Genomic DNA, 13,727 nt, shown 5'->3' with positions numbered 1-13,727 from the left:
GCCAAACATGCAGGGTGGAGACCCGAGCTCCCGCCCGAGTAACCCGGAAATGCTCGGTGCTCGCCGAACGACCCGAGTAGTGATATGCTCGGGCGAGTACCTAGCAGTGTCGAGCATGTTCGCTCAACACTAGTAGAGACCTATAACTAGTCAGACAGAAAACTTTATTAACCCCTTCATGACGTGGTACGTAATAGTACGCACCACGTCATAAACCCCGGTTCAGTGCGGGCTCCAGCATATGTCAGCTGATGTATACAGCTGACATGGGCCCACAACAGCCGCGGGTGGAATCGCGACCGACCCGCACCTGTTAACTAGTTAAATGCCGCTCTCAATCTCTGACAGCGGCAGTTAACTCGCGCAAACAGGGTGCTCATCACTTACCCCTCCCATCGGTGACCCCATCACATGATCGCGGGTCACTGATGGGTTGACATGAGGATCCAGAGTCTACAGGAAACCCCTGTGGTTGTCATGCCCAGATTGGGCACAAGTGACTCCATGAAGGGGGACAGGATCTGGACTTGGAGCAGAAGAAAATGCTGAATATTCTGCTCTGTGTCAGGTTGTAGTTTGCACAGGATGAAGCAGCGAGACGTCGTTATAAGCGGAGAACTTCACTGGCCGGAATCTTATCTCTCGGTGCTCCAGAAGAGGACTGTATTTGTGGAGAGGGCGAACATTTCTCTCTAAATACAGCTCCTCTGTATCCCCGATATACCGCGCACGTTCTACATCTCACTATGACCCGATCTGTGCCTCCAAGATGAGAACGGATCAAGATTAAAAAGCAGAGAAGTGAAAGAGTTAACAGCCCATCCGCCTATAACCAGCAAGACGCTGGGGTCAGAAGGCACTAAGACCCAGCGCGGGGGAGGGATGTGGTGCCCCATCAGTGATGACGTCAGTGATCTCTCCTCTCTGCAGTGACCGGTAATGATCCTCCGGAGCGCGAGCAGCGACTGAGCGAGAAACTCAAAATCACCAACAGATCCGTGATCGACCGAGAAATATGAATAACCCCCCCACACACACACACACACTGCACCCCCCCCCCAACCGGTACACACACACACACACACACACACACACACACACAGGAGCCGATTGATGGATTTGTCTTCCTTTCACCTCAGCAGCCGCGTGAGCACAATACAATTGGATCTCACCCATTTGGGAACATGTGCAGATTGTGTCAGTAATAAATGTAATCAGTGCGGTAACAGGGAGCACAGGATAACCGCAGCCGCAGTATATAAGTGAGTGACAGCTCCGGATACTGATAGTAAGCGCAGAATCAGTGCAGGAATCAGCTCGTTTGCGGGAGGATTTGGTGGCTCTGAAAAGAGCCTTTGTGTTGTCCTCGGTGCCCGGAAGATCTAAGCCCTCTCCCCGCGGATCCTGCGGGCCAGCTGGATGTCTTTGGGCATGATGGTGACCCTCTTGGCGTGGATGGCGCACAGGTTGGTGTCTTCGAACAGCCCCACCAGATAAGCCTCGCTGGCCTCCTGCAGCGCTATCACCGCCGAGCTCTGGAAGCGCAGATCGGTCTTGAAGTCCTGGGCGATCTCCCTCACCAGGCGCTGGAAGGGAAGCTTACGGATCAGCAGCTCGGTGGACTTCCGGTAGCGGCGGATCTCCCGGAGAGCGACTGTTCCTGGCCGGTAGCGATGCGGCTTCTTCACTCCGCCAGTGGCAGGAGCGCTCTTCCTGGCGGCCTTAGTGGCCAGCTGCTTGCGGGGAGCTTTCCCTCCGGTGGATTTACGGGCGGTCTGCTTGGTTCTGGCCATAGCGCTGTATATGTGGCACCCCAGGGGTCTGGTTTCCACAGTAATGTAATGTTGTCTGAGAGCAGGTGGGAGGTCTCTTGGTCAGGGATCCTGTGCATGCCACACCTCCTGCCCAGTCTTGGGAGGGGAAGAACTTCCCCTATATAAACCCGGGGCTGAGGCAGGGTTAGAGACTTCAGAGGGAGAGTTTAGCCAGGAGGGCTGACAGGGAGCTGTGGCTCCGGCTGGGCCCAGCTCCTGGGCCATGCCAGAAGTAGAGACAGAGAAGAGAAGCAGCTATGGGAAGAAACAACAGGAGCTCTGTGGGAGCAGTGTTACAAGGAGTCAGGGGCTGGCAGCTGCAGAGCTCACCCTGACTGAGAAGATTTCTTACCGGACCCGGAGTCCGAGGCTGTGGGGGCTAACTCCTACCCAGCAGCAGAATCCGTCAGGCAGGGGATTCCAGGTCCTCTGGCCAAGAAACCCGAAGGCACGGTCACACGCGTGGGACCAGCACCGCCGTCGTGGAGCGGAAGCTACTAGAAGGCCCCGAGTCACCGGCCATACGGGTGAGCACCACACGGTACACTCAGGGACGTGGGCTACTTATACCCGCCTCTAGCAAGGTAGCCAGAAGAGTACAGTTAGTTTGGGAGGCCTACAACTCCGCCTGGCCAGGGGAGATCCCATCTGCTCAAGGACTGACCAGACCCCGACCGCTAACCAGTACTCCGGGAGGGTTTATCTTTGTCACCAGTAAAGACCCTGAACTACACCGTACCGTCTCCGAGTGGTTCCTGCTACCCCCATCATCCACGTCGGCTGCCCTGAGGCCATACCCCTCCCGTTGGGGGTTATACTATCACGCTGCACAATCCTACCACCGGCCTCAGCGGTCTGCCCTGCAGCAGCAGCTCCTTAGCTGTACTCAACAGGTGGCGTAGTCATCCAACATCTACCGCTGATACAGCGCCACTTAGTCTGACTCCCTGGGCACGGACCGGGTCACCGCCACGAGACTACAACCCTCAAGAGATCAGGCTCCGGGTAAGCTCCCGCGTGCGCATCGCAGCGCGACACAGAAGGCCCAGGGGCGCGTCATATACACGAGTACAGATGTGATGAGCGGAGCGGCGGGAGCAGGGTATTTATGCTCGTCTGCGCGTCCTCATCGGTCTACGGGAAACACGCCCCCTGCACCCCATTGGTTCATTCATGAAAAAAAGAGACCAATAAACAACTGATAAGTTTGACCAATGATCGTTAAGTAGCACCGCCTCCCGTCCAGTAACTCCGCCCCCTGTGTTCCCTCCTTCACTCATTTCCGGCTTCTGTAATACAGAAATCAGGTCTCATCATCTCTCACATGCGGCTTCTGGAGCAGCGGCCGCCGATGTAACTGCACTGCCAAGTCCCCGTGTACACGGCGCTGTACTGTGCAGCTCCCGCATTATCACCCAATCACACCCCTCCCCCCATCCTGACACTGAGACCAGCACCCAGACACGGATTATCAGCAGCTCAATTATATATGTGGGTACAGAAATAGAATACAGCTCTGCGGGGTAAAGGTGGCGGCAAGGAACATACAGAAGACGACATAGGCGGCGGCTCCTCTCCTGTTATATGTATAGACTAGATGGTGGCCTGATTAATGTATGGCTTCTCCATTAATGATGTGAGATTCAGACCAGGAAATAAAGCACTCTGGGAGATCATCATCTATCAGAGAACAAATGCGGTTTAACATCAGAGGAAAATCAGCGAGAACGTGCAGAGCTCCGCTCAGAATAACGAAGTCACAACTGAAATTATTTTAGCACTGAATGAGTTAACTGGTTGTCTCCATCAACCAACGGTTCGGTGACCGCAACCAAACTGTCCACAGGAACCCACAAAACTCCAATGACGATTTCCGCCTGTTTAACTCCCCACTGCAGATGCTCCTGCTGGATATCAGTCACAAACGCTCCGCACACCGGGCTCCTCCCTGCTAGAACAACCGCGGTCTTAATTTATATTCGCTCACACGTGATCTGTGCGGACGCCACATCGCGCTGCTCATATATACGGGTTATCTGTGTAATTCCAATTTAGGGGTCTCCATGTAGTGTCAGATCAGACCACTGGAGCCATTTACACTAGGTCAGATGGGAGTCAGTGAAGTTACCTGTGATACATCGGTCCCCATTATCCCATATAGAAAACCATTTATATCATCAATCTCAATCAACATCATATCATTCATCATCAATCAATATCACACCTGTGCACAGGAGGTGCCGGTCAGAAAATACAGAAGCAGCAGCTCTTGTAGTGAGGGTGTGGGCGGCTCTTAGAAGAGCCTTCGGGGTGATGGCGGAGCAGCAGATCACTTGGCGCTGGTGTACTTGGTGACGGCCTTGGTGCCCTCGGACACGGCGTGCTTGGCCAGCTCTCCGGGCAGCAGCAGGCGCACAGCGGTCTGGATCTCCCGGGAGGTGATGGTGGAGCGCTTGTTGTAGTGAGCCAGGCGGGAGGCTTCCCCTGCGATGCGCTCAAAGATGTCATTGACGAAGGAGTTCATGATGCCCATGGCCTTGGAGGAGATGCCGGTGTCGGGGTGGACCTGCTTCAGCACCTTATACACGTAGATGGCGTAGCTCTCCTTCCTGGTCTTCCTCCGCTTCTTGCCGTCCTTTTTCTGGGTCTTGGTCACGGCTTTCTTTGAGCCCTTCTTGGACGCTGGCGCAGACTTGGCCGGATCAGGCATGATGAGAGACAACAAGTCTTATCACAAGAGAGCAAAGCAATGATCCTACTCCTCCCAGTTCGGAGGAATATATAGCCCGGCCATGCAAATGAGCGCTGCTGTCAGATCGCTGTGCTATTGGAGGAAAATAGTCATGTGATCTGTATGATGTCATTCGTTTCTCCCTTGCAGTTGATTGGTGTTTCCACAAATCTGATTTTCATATTCGGCTTCAGATCCATCCAATGACAGGAGAGGAGGGCGGGGCAGCAGAGTATATAAGGCGCAGAACACGGTCCCGTCTCCACACTCTTCTGTCTTCGTTGTTATCTGCATTGATCGTCACCATGTCTGGACGCGGCAAACAAGGAGGAAAGGTCCGCGCTAAAGCCAAGACCCGCTCATCCCGGGCAGGACTGCAGTTCCCGGTCGGCCGTGTGCACAGGCTTCTCCGCAAGGGCAACTACGCCGAGAGGGTGGGCGCCGGCGCTCCGGTCTATCTGGCTGCTGTGCTGGAGTATCTGACCGCTGAGATCCTGGAATTGGCCGGTAATGCCGCCCGGGACAACAAGAAGACCCGCATCATCCCCCGCCACCTGCAGCTGGCGGTGCGCAATGACGAGGAGCTGAACAGGCTGCTGGGTGGGGTGACCATCGCCCAGGGGGGCGTCCTGCCCAACATCCAGGCCGTGCTGCTGCCCAAGAAGACCGAGAGCAGCAAGTCGCCAAGCAAAGCGAGCAAGAGCAAGTGAGCGCTGCAGCCGATCCTGTATCATCCACACAACCAAAGGCTCTTCTAAGAGCCACCCACACCGTCACCACAAGAGCCGGCGCCGCTATCTCGGGTGTCTGAGCGGACTGTGTGTTCCCATTTTATTCTCTGTTGTGGTCGCCCGTCAGATTGATCCCCGATATATGCACAGGTCTGTACGATCTGTGTGAAACTGGTCGGGGGACCGCACTAGACTCATTGTTCGGTGAGGCGGCGCTATCCGCGGACAGGATGATCCTCCGGTCTGGATTCAGACAATGACCCGGACATTCTGATCCCCTCACAGAGCGGAATCGCTGCTACAGATCTGTGACGTCAGAGCCCCCTCCCGCCATCAGCTGCAGCCTCCTAATAACCGGTAACTTAATTCCCCTCCCGGTGATCTCCCAGAATCGTCCATGCAGAGACATCTAGTGGCGCCACAACAGAACCGCAGCAACACTGTCCTCTATCGAAGTAAAGGAGTGCGCTGTCTCGGCTACCGTAGCCATGTATCTATTGATTCCAGTTCTTTTTTTTTTTACCTGTAATGTGAGAATGAGATACCACAGTCTGCTTCACCTGTAATGTGGGACACCACAGTCTGCTTCACCTGTAATGTGGGACACCACAGTCTGCTTCACCTGTAATGTGGGACACCACAGTCTGCTTCACCTGTAATGTGGGACACCACAGTCTGCTTCACCTGTAATGTGGGACACCACAGTCTGCTTCACCTGTAATGTGGGACACCACAGTCTGCTCCTCCTGTACTGTGGGACACCACAGTCTGCTCCTCCTGTACTGTGGGATATAAGACACCACAGTCTGCTCCACCTGTAATGTGGGATATAAGACACCACAGTCTGCTCCACCTGTAATGTGGGATATAAGACACCACAGTCTGCTCCACCTGTAATGTGAGATATAAGACACCACAGTCTGCTCCACCTGTACTGTGGGATATAAGACACCACAGTCTGCTCCTCCTGCAATGTGGGATATAAGACACCACAGTCTGCTCCTCCTGTAATGTGGGATATAAGACACCACAGTCTGCTCCCCCTGTAATGTGGGATATAAGACACCACAGTCTGCTCCTCCTGTAATGTGGGATATAAGACACCACAGTCTGCTCCACCTGTAATGTGGGGATAGAAGACACCACAGTCTGCTCCTCCTGTAATGTGGGGATAGAAGACACCACAGGCTGCTCCACCTGTAATGTGGGATAGAAGACACCACAGGCTGCTCCACCTGTAATGTGGGATATAAGACACCACAGTCTGCTCCTCCTGTACTGTGGGGATATAAGACACCACAGTCTGCTCCACCTGTAATGTGGGATATAAGACACCACAGTCTGCTCCACCTGTAATGTGGGATATAAGACACCACAGTCTGCTCCTCCTGTAATGTGGGATATAAGACACCACAGTCTGCTCCTCCTGTAATGTGGGATATAAGACACCACAGTCTGCTCCTCCTGTAATGTGGGATATAAGACACCACAGTCTGCTCCTCCTGTAATGTGGGATATAAGACACCACAGTCTGCTCCTCCTGTAATGTGGGATATAAGACACCACAGTCTGCTCCTCCTGTAATGTGGGATATAATACACCACAGTCTGCTCCTCCTGTAATGTGGGATATAAGACACCACAGTCTGCTCCTCCTGCAATGTGGGATATAAGACACCACAGTCTGCTCCACCTGTAATGTGGGATATAAGACACCACAGTCTGCTCCTCCTGTAATGTGGGATATAAGACACCACAGTCTGCTCCTCCTGTAATGTGGGATATAAGACACCACAGTCTGCTCCTCCTGTAATGTGGAATATAATACACCACAGTCTGCTCCACCTGTAATGTGGGATATAAAACACCACAGTCTGCTCCACCTGTAATGTGGGATATAAAACACCACAGTCTGCTCCTCCTGTAATGTGGGATATAAGACACCACAGTCTGCTCCCCCTGTAATGTGGAATATAAGACACCACAGTCTGCTCCACCTGTAATGTGGGATATAATACACCACAGTCTGCTCCTCCTGTAATGTGGGATATAAGACACCACAGTCTGCTCCCCCTGTAATGTGGGATATAAGACACCACAGTCTGCTCCTCCTGTAATGTGGGATATAAGACACCACAGTCTGCTCCACCTGTACAGTGGGGATATAAGACACCACAGTCTGCTCCTCCTGTAATGTGGGATATAAGACACCACAGTCTGCTCCTCCTGTAATGTGGGATATAATACACCACAGTCTGCTCCTCCTGCAATGTGGGATATAAGACACCACAGTCTGCTCCTCCTGCAATGTGGGATATAAGACACCACAGTCTGCTCCACCTGTAATGTGGGATATAAGACACCACAGTCTGCTCCTCCTGTAATGTGGGATATAAGACACCACAGTCTGCTCCTCCTGTAATGTGGGATATAAGACACCACAGTCTGCTCCTCCTGTAATGTGGGATATAAAACACCACAGTCTGCTCCACCTGTAATGTGGGATATAAAACACCACAGTCTGCTCCTCCTGTAATGTGGGATATAAGACACCACAGTCTGCTCCCCCTGTAATGTGGAATATAAGACACCACAGTCTGCTCCACCTGTAATGTGGGATATAATACACCACAGTCTGCTCCTCCTGTAATGTGGGATATAAGACACCACAGTCTGCTCCCCCTGTAATGTGGGATATAAGACACCACAGTCTGCTCCTCCTGTAATGTGGGATATAAGACACCACAGTCTGCTCCACCTGTACAGTGGGGATATAAGACACCACAGTCTGCTCCTCCTGTAATGTGGGATATAAGACACCACAGTCTGCTCCTCCTGTAATGTGGGATATAAGACACCACAGTCTGCTCCACCTGTACAGTGGGGATATAAGACACCACAGTCTGCTCCACCTGTACAGTGGGGATATAAGACACTACAGTCTGCTCCTCCTGTAATGTGGGATATAAGACACCACAGTCTGCTCCTCCTGTAATGTAGGATATAAGACACCACAGTCTGCTCCTCCTGTAATGTGGGATATAAGACACCACAGTCTGCTCCTCCTGTAATGTGGGATATAAGACACCACAGTCTGCTCCACCTGTAATGTGAGATATAAGACACCACAGTCTGCTCCACCTGTAATGTGGGATATAATACACCACAGTCTGCTCCACCTGTAATGTGGGATATAAAACACCAGTCTACTCCTCCTGTAATGTGGGATATAAGACACCACAGTCTGCTCCTCCTGTAATGTGGAATATAAGACACCACAGTCTGCTCCCCCTGTAATGTGGGATATAAGGCACCACAGTCTGCTCCTCCTGTAATGTGGGATATAAGACACCACAGTCTGCTCCACCTGTAATGTGGGATATGACACCACAGTCTGCTCCTCCTGTAATGTGGGATATAAGACACCACAGTCTTCTCCTCCTGTAATGTGGGATATAAGACACCACAGTCTGCTCCTCCTGTAATGTGGGATATAAGACACCACAGTCTGCTCCTCCTGTAATGTGGGATATAAGACACCACAGTCTGCTCCTCCTGTAATGTGGGGATATAAGACACCACAGTCTGCTCCTCCTGTAATGTGGGATATAAGACACCACAGTCTGCTCCTCCTGTAATGTGGGGATATAAGACACCACAGTCTGCTCCTCCTGTAATGTGGGATATAAGACACCACAGTCTGCTCCTCCTGTAATGTGGGGATATAAGACACCACAGTCTGCTCCTCCTGTAATGTGGGATATAAGACACCACAGTCTGCTCCCCCTGTAATGTGGGATATAAGACACCACAGTCTGCTCCTCCTGTAATGTGGGGATATAAGACACCACAGTCTGCTCCCCCTGTAATGTGGGATATAAGACACCACAGTCTGCTCCTCCTGTAATGTGGGATATAAGACACCACAGTCTGCTCCTCCTGTAATGTGGGGATATAAGACACCACAGTCTGCTCCTCCTGTAATGTGGGATATAAGACACCACAGTCTGCTCCCCCTGTAATGTGGGATATAAGACACCACAGTCTGCTCCTCCTGTAATGTGGGATATAAGACACCACAGTCTGCTCCACCTGTACTGTGGGATATAAGACACCACAGTCTGCTCCACCTGTAATGTGGGATATAAGACACCACAGTCTGCTCCTCCTGTAATGTGGGATATAAGACACCACAGTCTGCTCCTCCTGTAATGTGGGATATAAGACACCACAGTCTGCTCCTCCTGTAATGTGGGATATAAGACACCACAGTCTGCTCCTCCTGTAATGTGGGATATAAGACACCACAGTCTGCTCCACCTGTAATGTGGGATATAAGACACCACAGTCTGCTCCTCCTGTAATGTGGGATATAAGACACCACAGTCTGCTCCTCCTGTAATGTGGGATATAAGACACCACAGTCTGCTCCTCCTGTAATGTGGGATATAATACACCACAGTCTGCTCCTCCTGCAATGTGGGATATAAGACACCACAGTCTGCTCCTCCTGCAATGTGGGATATAAGACACCACAGTCTGCTCCACCTGTAATGTGGGATATAAGACACCACAGTCTGCTCCTCCTGTAATGTGGGATATAAGACACCACAGTCTGCTCCTCCTGTAATGTGGGATATAAGACACCACAGTCTGCTCCACCTGTAATGTGGGATATAAAACACCACAGTCTGCTCCACCTGTAATGTGGGATATAAAACACCACAGTCTGCTCCTCCTGTAATGTGGGATATAAAACACCACAGTCTGCTCCACCTGTAATGTGGGATATAAGACACCACAGTCTGCTCCTCCTGTAATGTGGGATATAAGACACCACAGTCTGCTCCTCCTGTAATGTGGGATATAAGACACCACAGTCTGCTCCTCCTGTAATGTGGGATATAAGACACCACAGTCTGCTCCACCTGTACAGTGGGGATATAAGACACCACAGTCTGCTCCTCCTGTAATGTGGGATATAAGACACCACAGTCTGCTCCTCCTGTAATGTGGGATATAAGACACCACAGTCTGCTCCACCTGTACAGTGGGGATATAAGACACCACAGTCTGCTCCACCTGTACAGTGGGGATATAAGACACTACAGTCTGCTCCTCCTGTAATGTGGGATATAAGACACCACAGTCTGCTCCTCCTGTAATGTAGGATATAAGACACCACAGTCTGCTCCTCCTGTAATGTGGGATATAAGACACCACAGTCTGCTCCTCCTGTAATGTGGGATATAAGACACCACAGTCTGCTCCACCTGTAATGTGAGATATAAGACACCACAGTCTGCTCCACCTGTAATGTGGGATATAATACACCACAGTCTGCTCCACCTGTAATGTGGGATATAAAACACCAGTCTACTCCTCCTGTAATGTGGGATATAAAACACCACAGTCTGCTCCACCTGTAATGTGAGATATAAGACACCACAGTCTGCTCCTCCTGTAATGTGGAATATAAGACACCACAGTCTGCTCCCCCTGTAATGTGGGATATAAGGCACCACAGTCTGCTCCACCTGTAATGTGAGATATAAGACACCACAGTCTGCTCCACCTGTAATGTGAGATATAAGACACCACAGTCTGCTCCACCTGTAATGTGGAATATAAGACACCACAGTCTGCTCCTCCTGTAATGTGGAATATAAGACACCACAGTCTGCTCCCCCTGTAATGTGGGATATAAGGCACCACAGTCTGCTCCTCCTGTAATGTGGGATATAAGACACCACAGTCTGCTCCACCTGTAATGTGGGATATGACACCACAGTCTGCTCCTCCTGTAATGTGGGATATAAGACACCACAGTCTTCTCCTCCTGTAATGTGGGATATAAGACACCACAGTCTGCTCCTCCTGTAATGTGGGATATAAGACACCACAGTCTGCTCCTCCTGTAATGTGGGGATATAAGACACCACAGTCTGCTCCTCCTGTAATGTGGGATATAAGACACCACAGTCTGCTCCTCCTGTAATGTGGGGATATAAGACACCACAGTCTGCTCCTCCTGTAATGTGGGATATAAGACACCACAGTCTGCTCCCCCTGTAATGTGGGATATAAGACACCACAGTCTGCTCCTCCTGTAATGTGGGGATATAAGACACCACAGTCTGCTCCCCCTGTAATGTGGGATATAAGACACCACAGTCTGCTCCTCCTGTAATGTGGGATATAAGACACCACAGTCTGCTCCTCCTGTAATGTGGGGATATAAGACACCACAGTCTGCTCCTCCTGTAATGTGGGATATAAGACACCACAGTCTGCTCCACCTGTAATGTGGGATATAAGACACCACAGTCTGCTCCCCCTGTAATGTGGGATATAAGACACCACAGTCTGCTCCTCCTGTAATGTGGGATATAAGACACCACAGTCTGCTCCACCTGTACTGTGGGATATAAGACTCCACAGTCTGCTCCCCCTGTAATGTGGGATATAAGACACCACAGTCTGCTCCTCCTGTAATGTGGGATATAAGACACCACAGTCTGCTCCTCCTGTAATGTGGGATATAAGACACCACAGTCTGCTCCTCCTGTAATGTGGGATATAAGACACCACAGTCTGCTCCACCTGTAATGTGGGATATAAGACACCACAGTCTGCTCCTCCTGTAATGTGGGATATAAGACACCACAGTCTGCTCCTCCTGTAATGTGGGATATAAGACACCACAGTCTGCTCCTCCTGTAATGTGGAATATAAGACACCACAGTCTGCTCCTCCTGTAATGTGGGATATAAGACACCACAGTCTGCTCCACCTGTAATGTGGGATATAAGACACCACAGTCTGCTCCTCCTGTAATGTGGGATATAAGACACCACAGTCTGCTCCTCCTGTAATGTGGAATATAAGACACCACAGTCTGCTCCTCCTGTAATGTGGGATATAAGACACCACAGTCTGCTCCACCTGTAATGTGGGATATAAGACACCACAGTCTGCTCCTCCTGTAATGTGGGATATAAGACACCACAGTCTGCTCCTCCTGTAATGTGGGATATAAGACACCACAGTCTGCTCCTCCTGTAATGTGGGATATAAGACACCACAGTCTGCTCCTCCTGTAATGTGGAATATAAGACACCACAGTCTGCTCCTCCTGTAATGTGGGATATAAGACACCACAGTCTGCTCCACCTGTAATGTGGGATATAAGACACCACAGTCTGCTCCTCCTGTAATGTGGGATATAAGACACCACAGTCTGCTCCTCCTGTAATGTGGGATATAAGACACCACAGTCTGCTCCTCCTGTAATGTGGGATATAAGACACCACAGTCTACTCCACCTGTAATGTGGGATATAAGACACCACAGTCTGCTCCTCCTGTAATGTGGGATATAAGACACCACAGTCTGCTCCCCCTGTAATGTGGGATATAAGGCACCACAGTCTGCTCCTCCTGTAATGTGGGATATAAGACACCACAGTCTGCTCCACCTGTAATGTGGGATATGACACCACAGTCTGCTCCTCCTGTAATGTGGGATATAAGACACCACAGTCTTCTCCTCCTGTAATGTGGGATATAAGACACCACAGTCTGCTCCTCCTGTAATGTGGGATATAAGACACCACAGTCTGCTCCTCCTGTAATGTGGGATATAAGACACCACAGTCTGCTCCTCCTGTAATGTGGGGATATAAGACACCACAGTCTGCTCCTCCTGTAATGTGGGATATAAGACACCACAGTCTGCTCCCCCTGTAATGTGGGATATAAGACACCACAGTCTGCTCCTCCTGTAATGTGGGGATATAAGACACCACAGTCTGCTCCCCCTGTAATGTGGGATATAAGACACCACAGTCTGCTCCTCCTGTAATGTGGGATATAAGACACCACAGTCTGCTCCACCTGTACTGTGGGATATAAGACTCCACAGTCTGCTCCCCCTGTAATGTGGGATATAAGACACCACAGTCTGCTCCTCCTGTAATGTGGGATATAAGACACCACAGTCTGCTCCTCCTGTAATGTGGGATATAAGACACCACAGTCTGCTCCTCCTGTAATGTGGGATATAAGACACCACAGTCTGCTCCTCCTGTAATGTGGGATATAAGACACCACAGTCTGCTCCACCTGTAATGTGGGATATAAGACACCACAATCTGCTCCTCCTGTAATGTGGGATATAAGACACCACAGTCTGCTCCACCTGTACAGTGGGGATATAAGACACCACAGTCTGCTCCTCCTGTAATGTGGGATATAAGACACTACAGTCTGCTCCTCCTGTAATGTGGGATATAAGACACCACAGTCTGCTCCTCCTGTAATGTGGGATATAAGACACCACAGTCTGCTCCTCCTGTAATGTGGAATATAAGACACCACAGTCTGCTCCTCCTGTAATGTGGGATATAAGACACCACAGTCTGCTCCACCTGTAATGTGGGATATAAGACACC

At 50.7% G+C, this 13,727-nt stretch overlaps 3 protein-coding genes across 3 annotated transcripts; 1 reads left to right on the top strand and 2 right to left on the bottom strand.

The window, feature by feature from the left end:
* Positions 1-1,382: 1,382 nt before the first annotated feature.
* Positions 1,383-1,793, bottom strand: LOC141164341 (histone H3-like). The gene has a single exon (XM_073649476.1). It carries the CDS (start codon positions 1,791-1,793, stop codon positions 1,383-1,385), a length of 411 nt encoding a protein of 136 aa, XP_073505577.1.
* Positions 1,794-4,127: 2,334 nt separating this feature from the next.
* LOC141164340 (histone H2B 1.1-like) lies at positions 4,128-4,564 on the bottom strand. The gene has a single exon (XM_073649475.1). The coding sequence runs from the start codon at positions 4,522-4,524 to the stop codon at positions 4,144-4,146; it is 381 nt and encodes a 126-aa protein (XP_073505576.1). The 5' UTR covers positions 4,525-4,564; the 3' UTR covers positions 4,128-4,143.
* Positions 4,565-4,814: 250 nt separating this feature from the next.
* On the top strand, positions 4,815-5,295 carry LOC141164339 (histone H2A.J-like). The gene has a single exon (XM_073649474.1). The coding sequence runs from the start codon at positions 4,851-4,853 to the stop codon at positions 5,253-5,255; it is 405 nt and encodes a 134-aa protein (XP_073505575.1). The 5' UTR covers positions 4,815-4,850; the 3' UTR covers positions 5,256-5,295.
* Positions 5,296-13,727: the final 8,432 nt, after the last annotated feature.

Source organism: Phyllobates terribilis, unplaced genomic scaffold, assembly GCF_046119375.1.
Source record: "Phyllobates terribilis strain yellow unplaced genomic scaffold, ASM4611937v1 Scaffold_10__3_contigs__length_209671492, whole genome shotgun sequence".
Classification (NCBI taxonomy): Eukaryota; Metazoa; Chordata; class Amphibia; order Anura; family Dendrobatidae; genus Phyllobates; species Phyllobates terribilis.
Note: the sequence above shows the minus strand (reverse complement) of the source record. Positions and strands in the feature narration are given on the sequence as shown.

What these genes read in the sequence shown, in the direction of transcription:
- LOC141164340 (XM_073649475.1), bottom strand. Translation starts at nt 4,524, where the DNA reads ATGCCTGATCCGGCCAAGTCTGCGCCAGCGTCCAAGAAGGGCTCAAAG.
- LOC141164339 (XM_073649474.1), top strand. Translation starts at nt 4,851, where the DNA reads ATGTCTGGACGCGGCAAACAAGGAGGAAAGGTCCGCGCTAAAGCCAAG.
- LOC141164341 (XM_073649476.1), bottom strand. Translation starts at nt 1,793, where the DNA reads ATGGCCAGAACCAAGCAGACCGCCCGTAAATCCACCGGAGGGAAAGCT.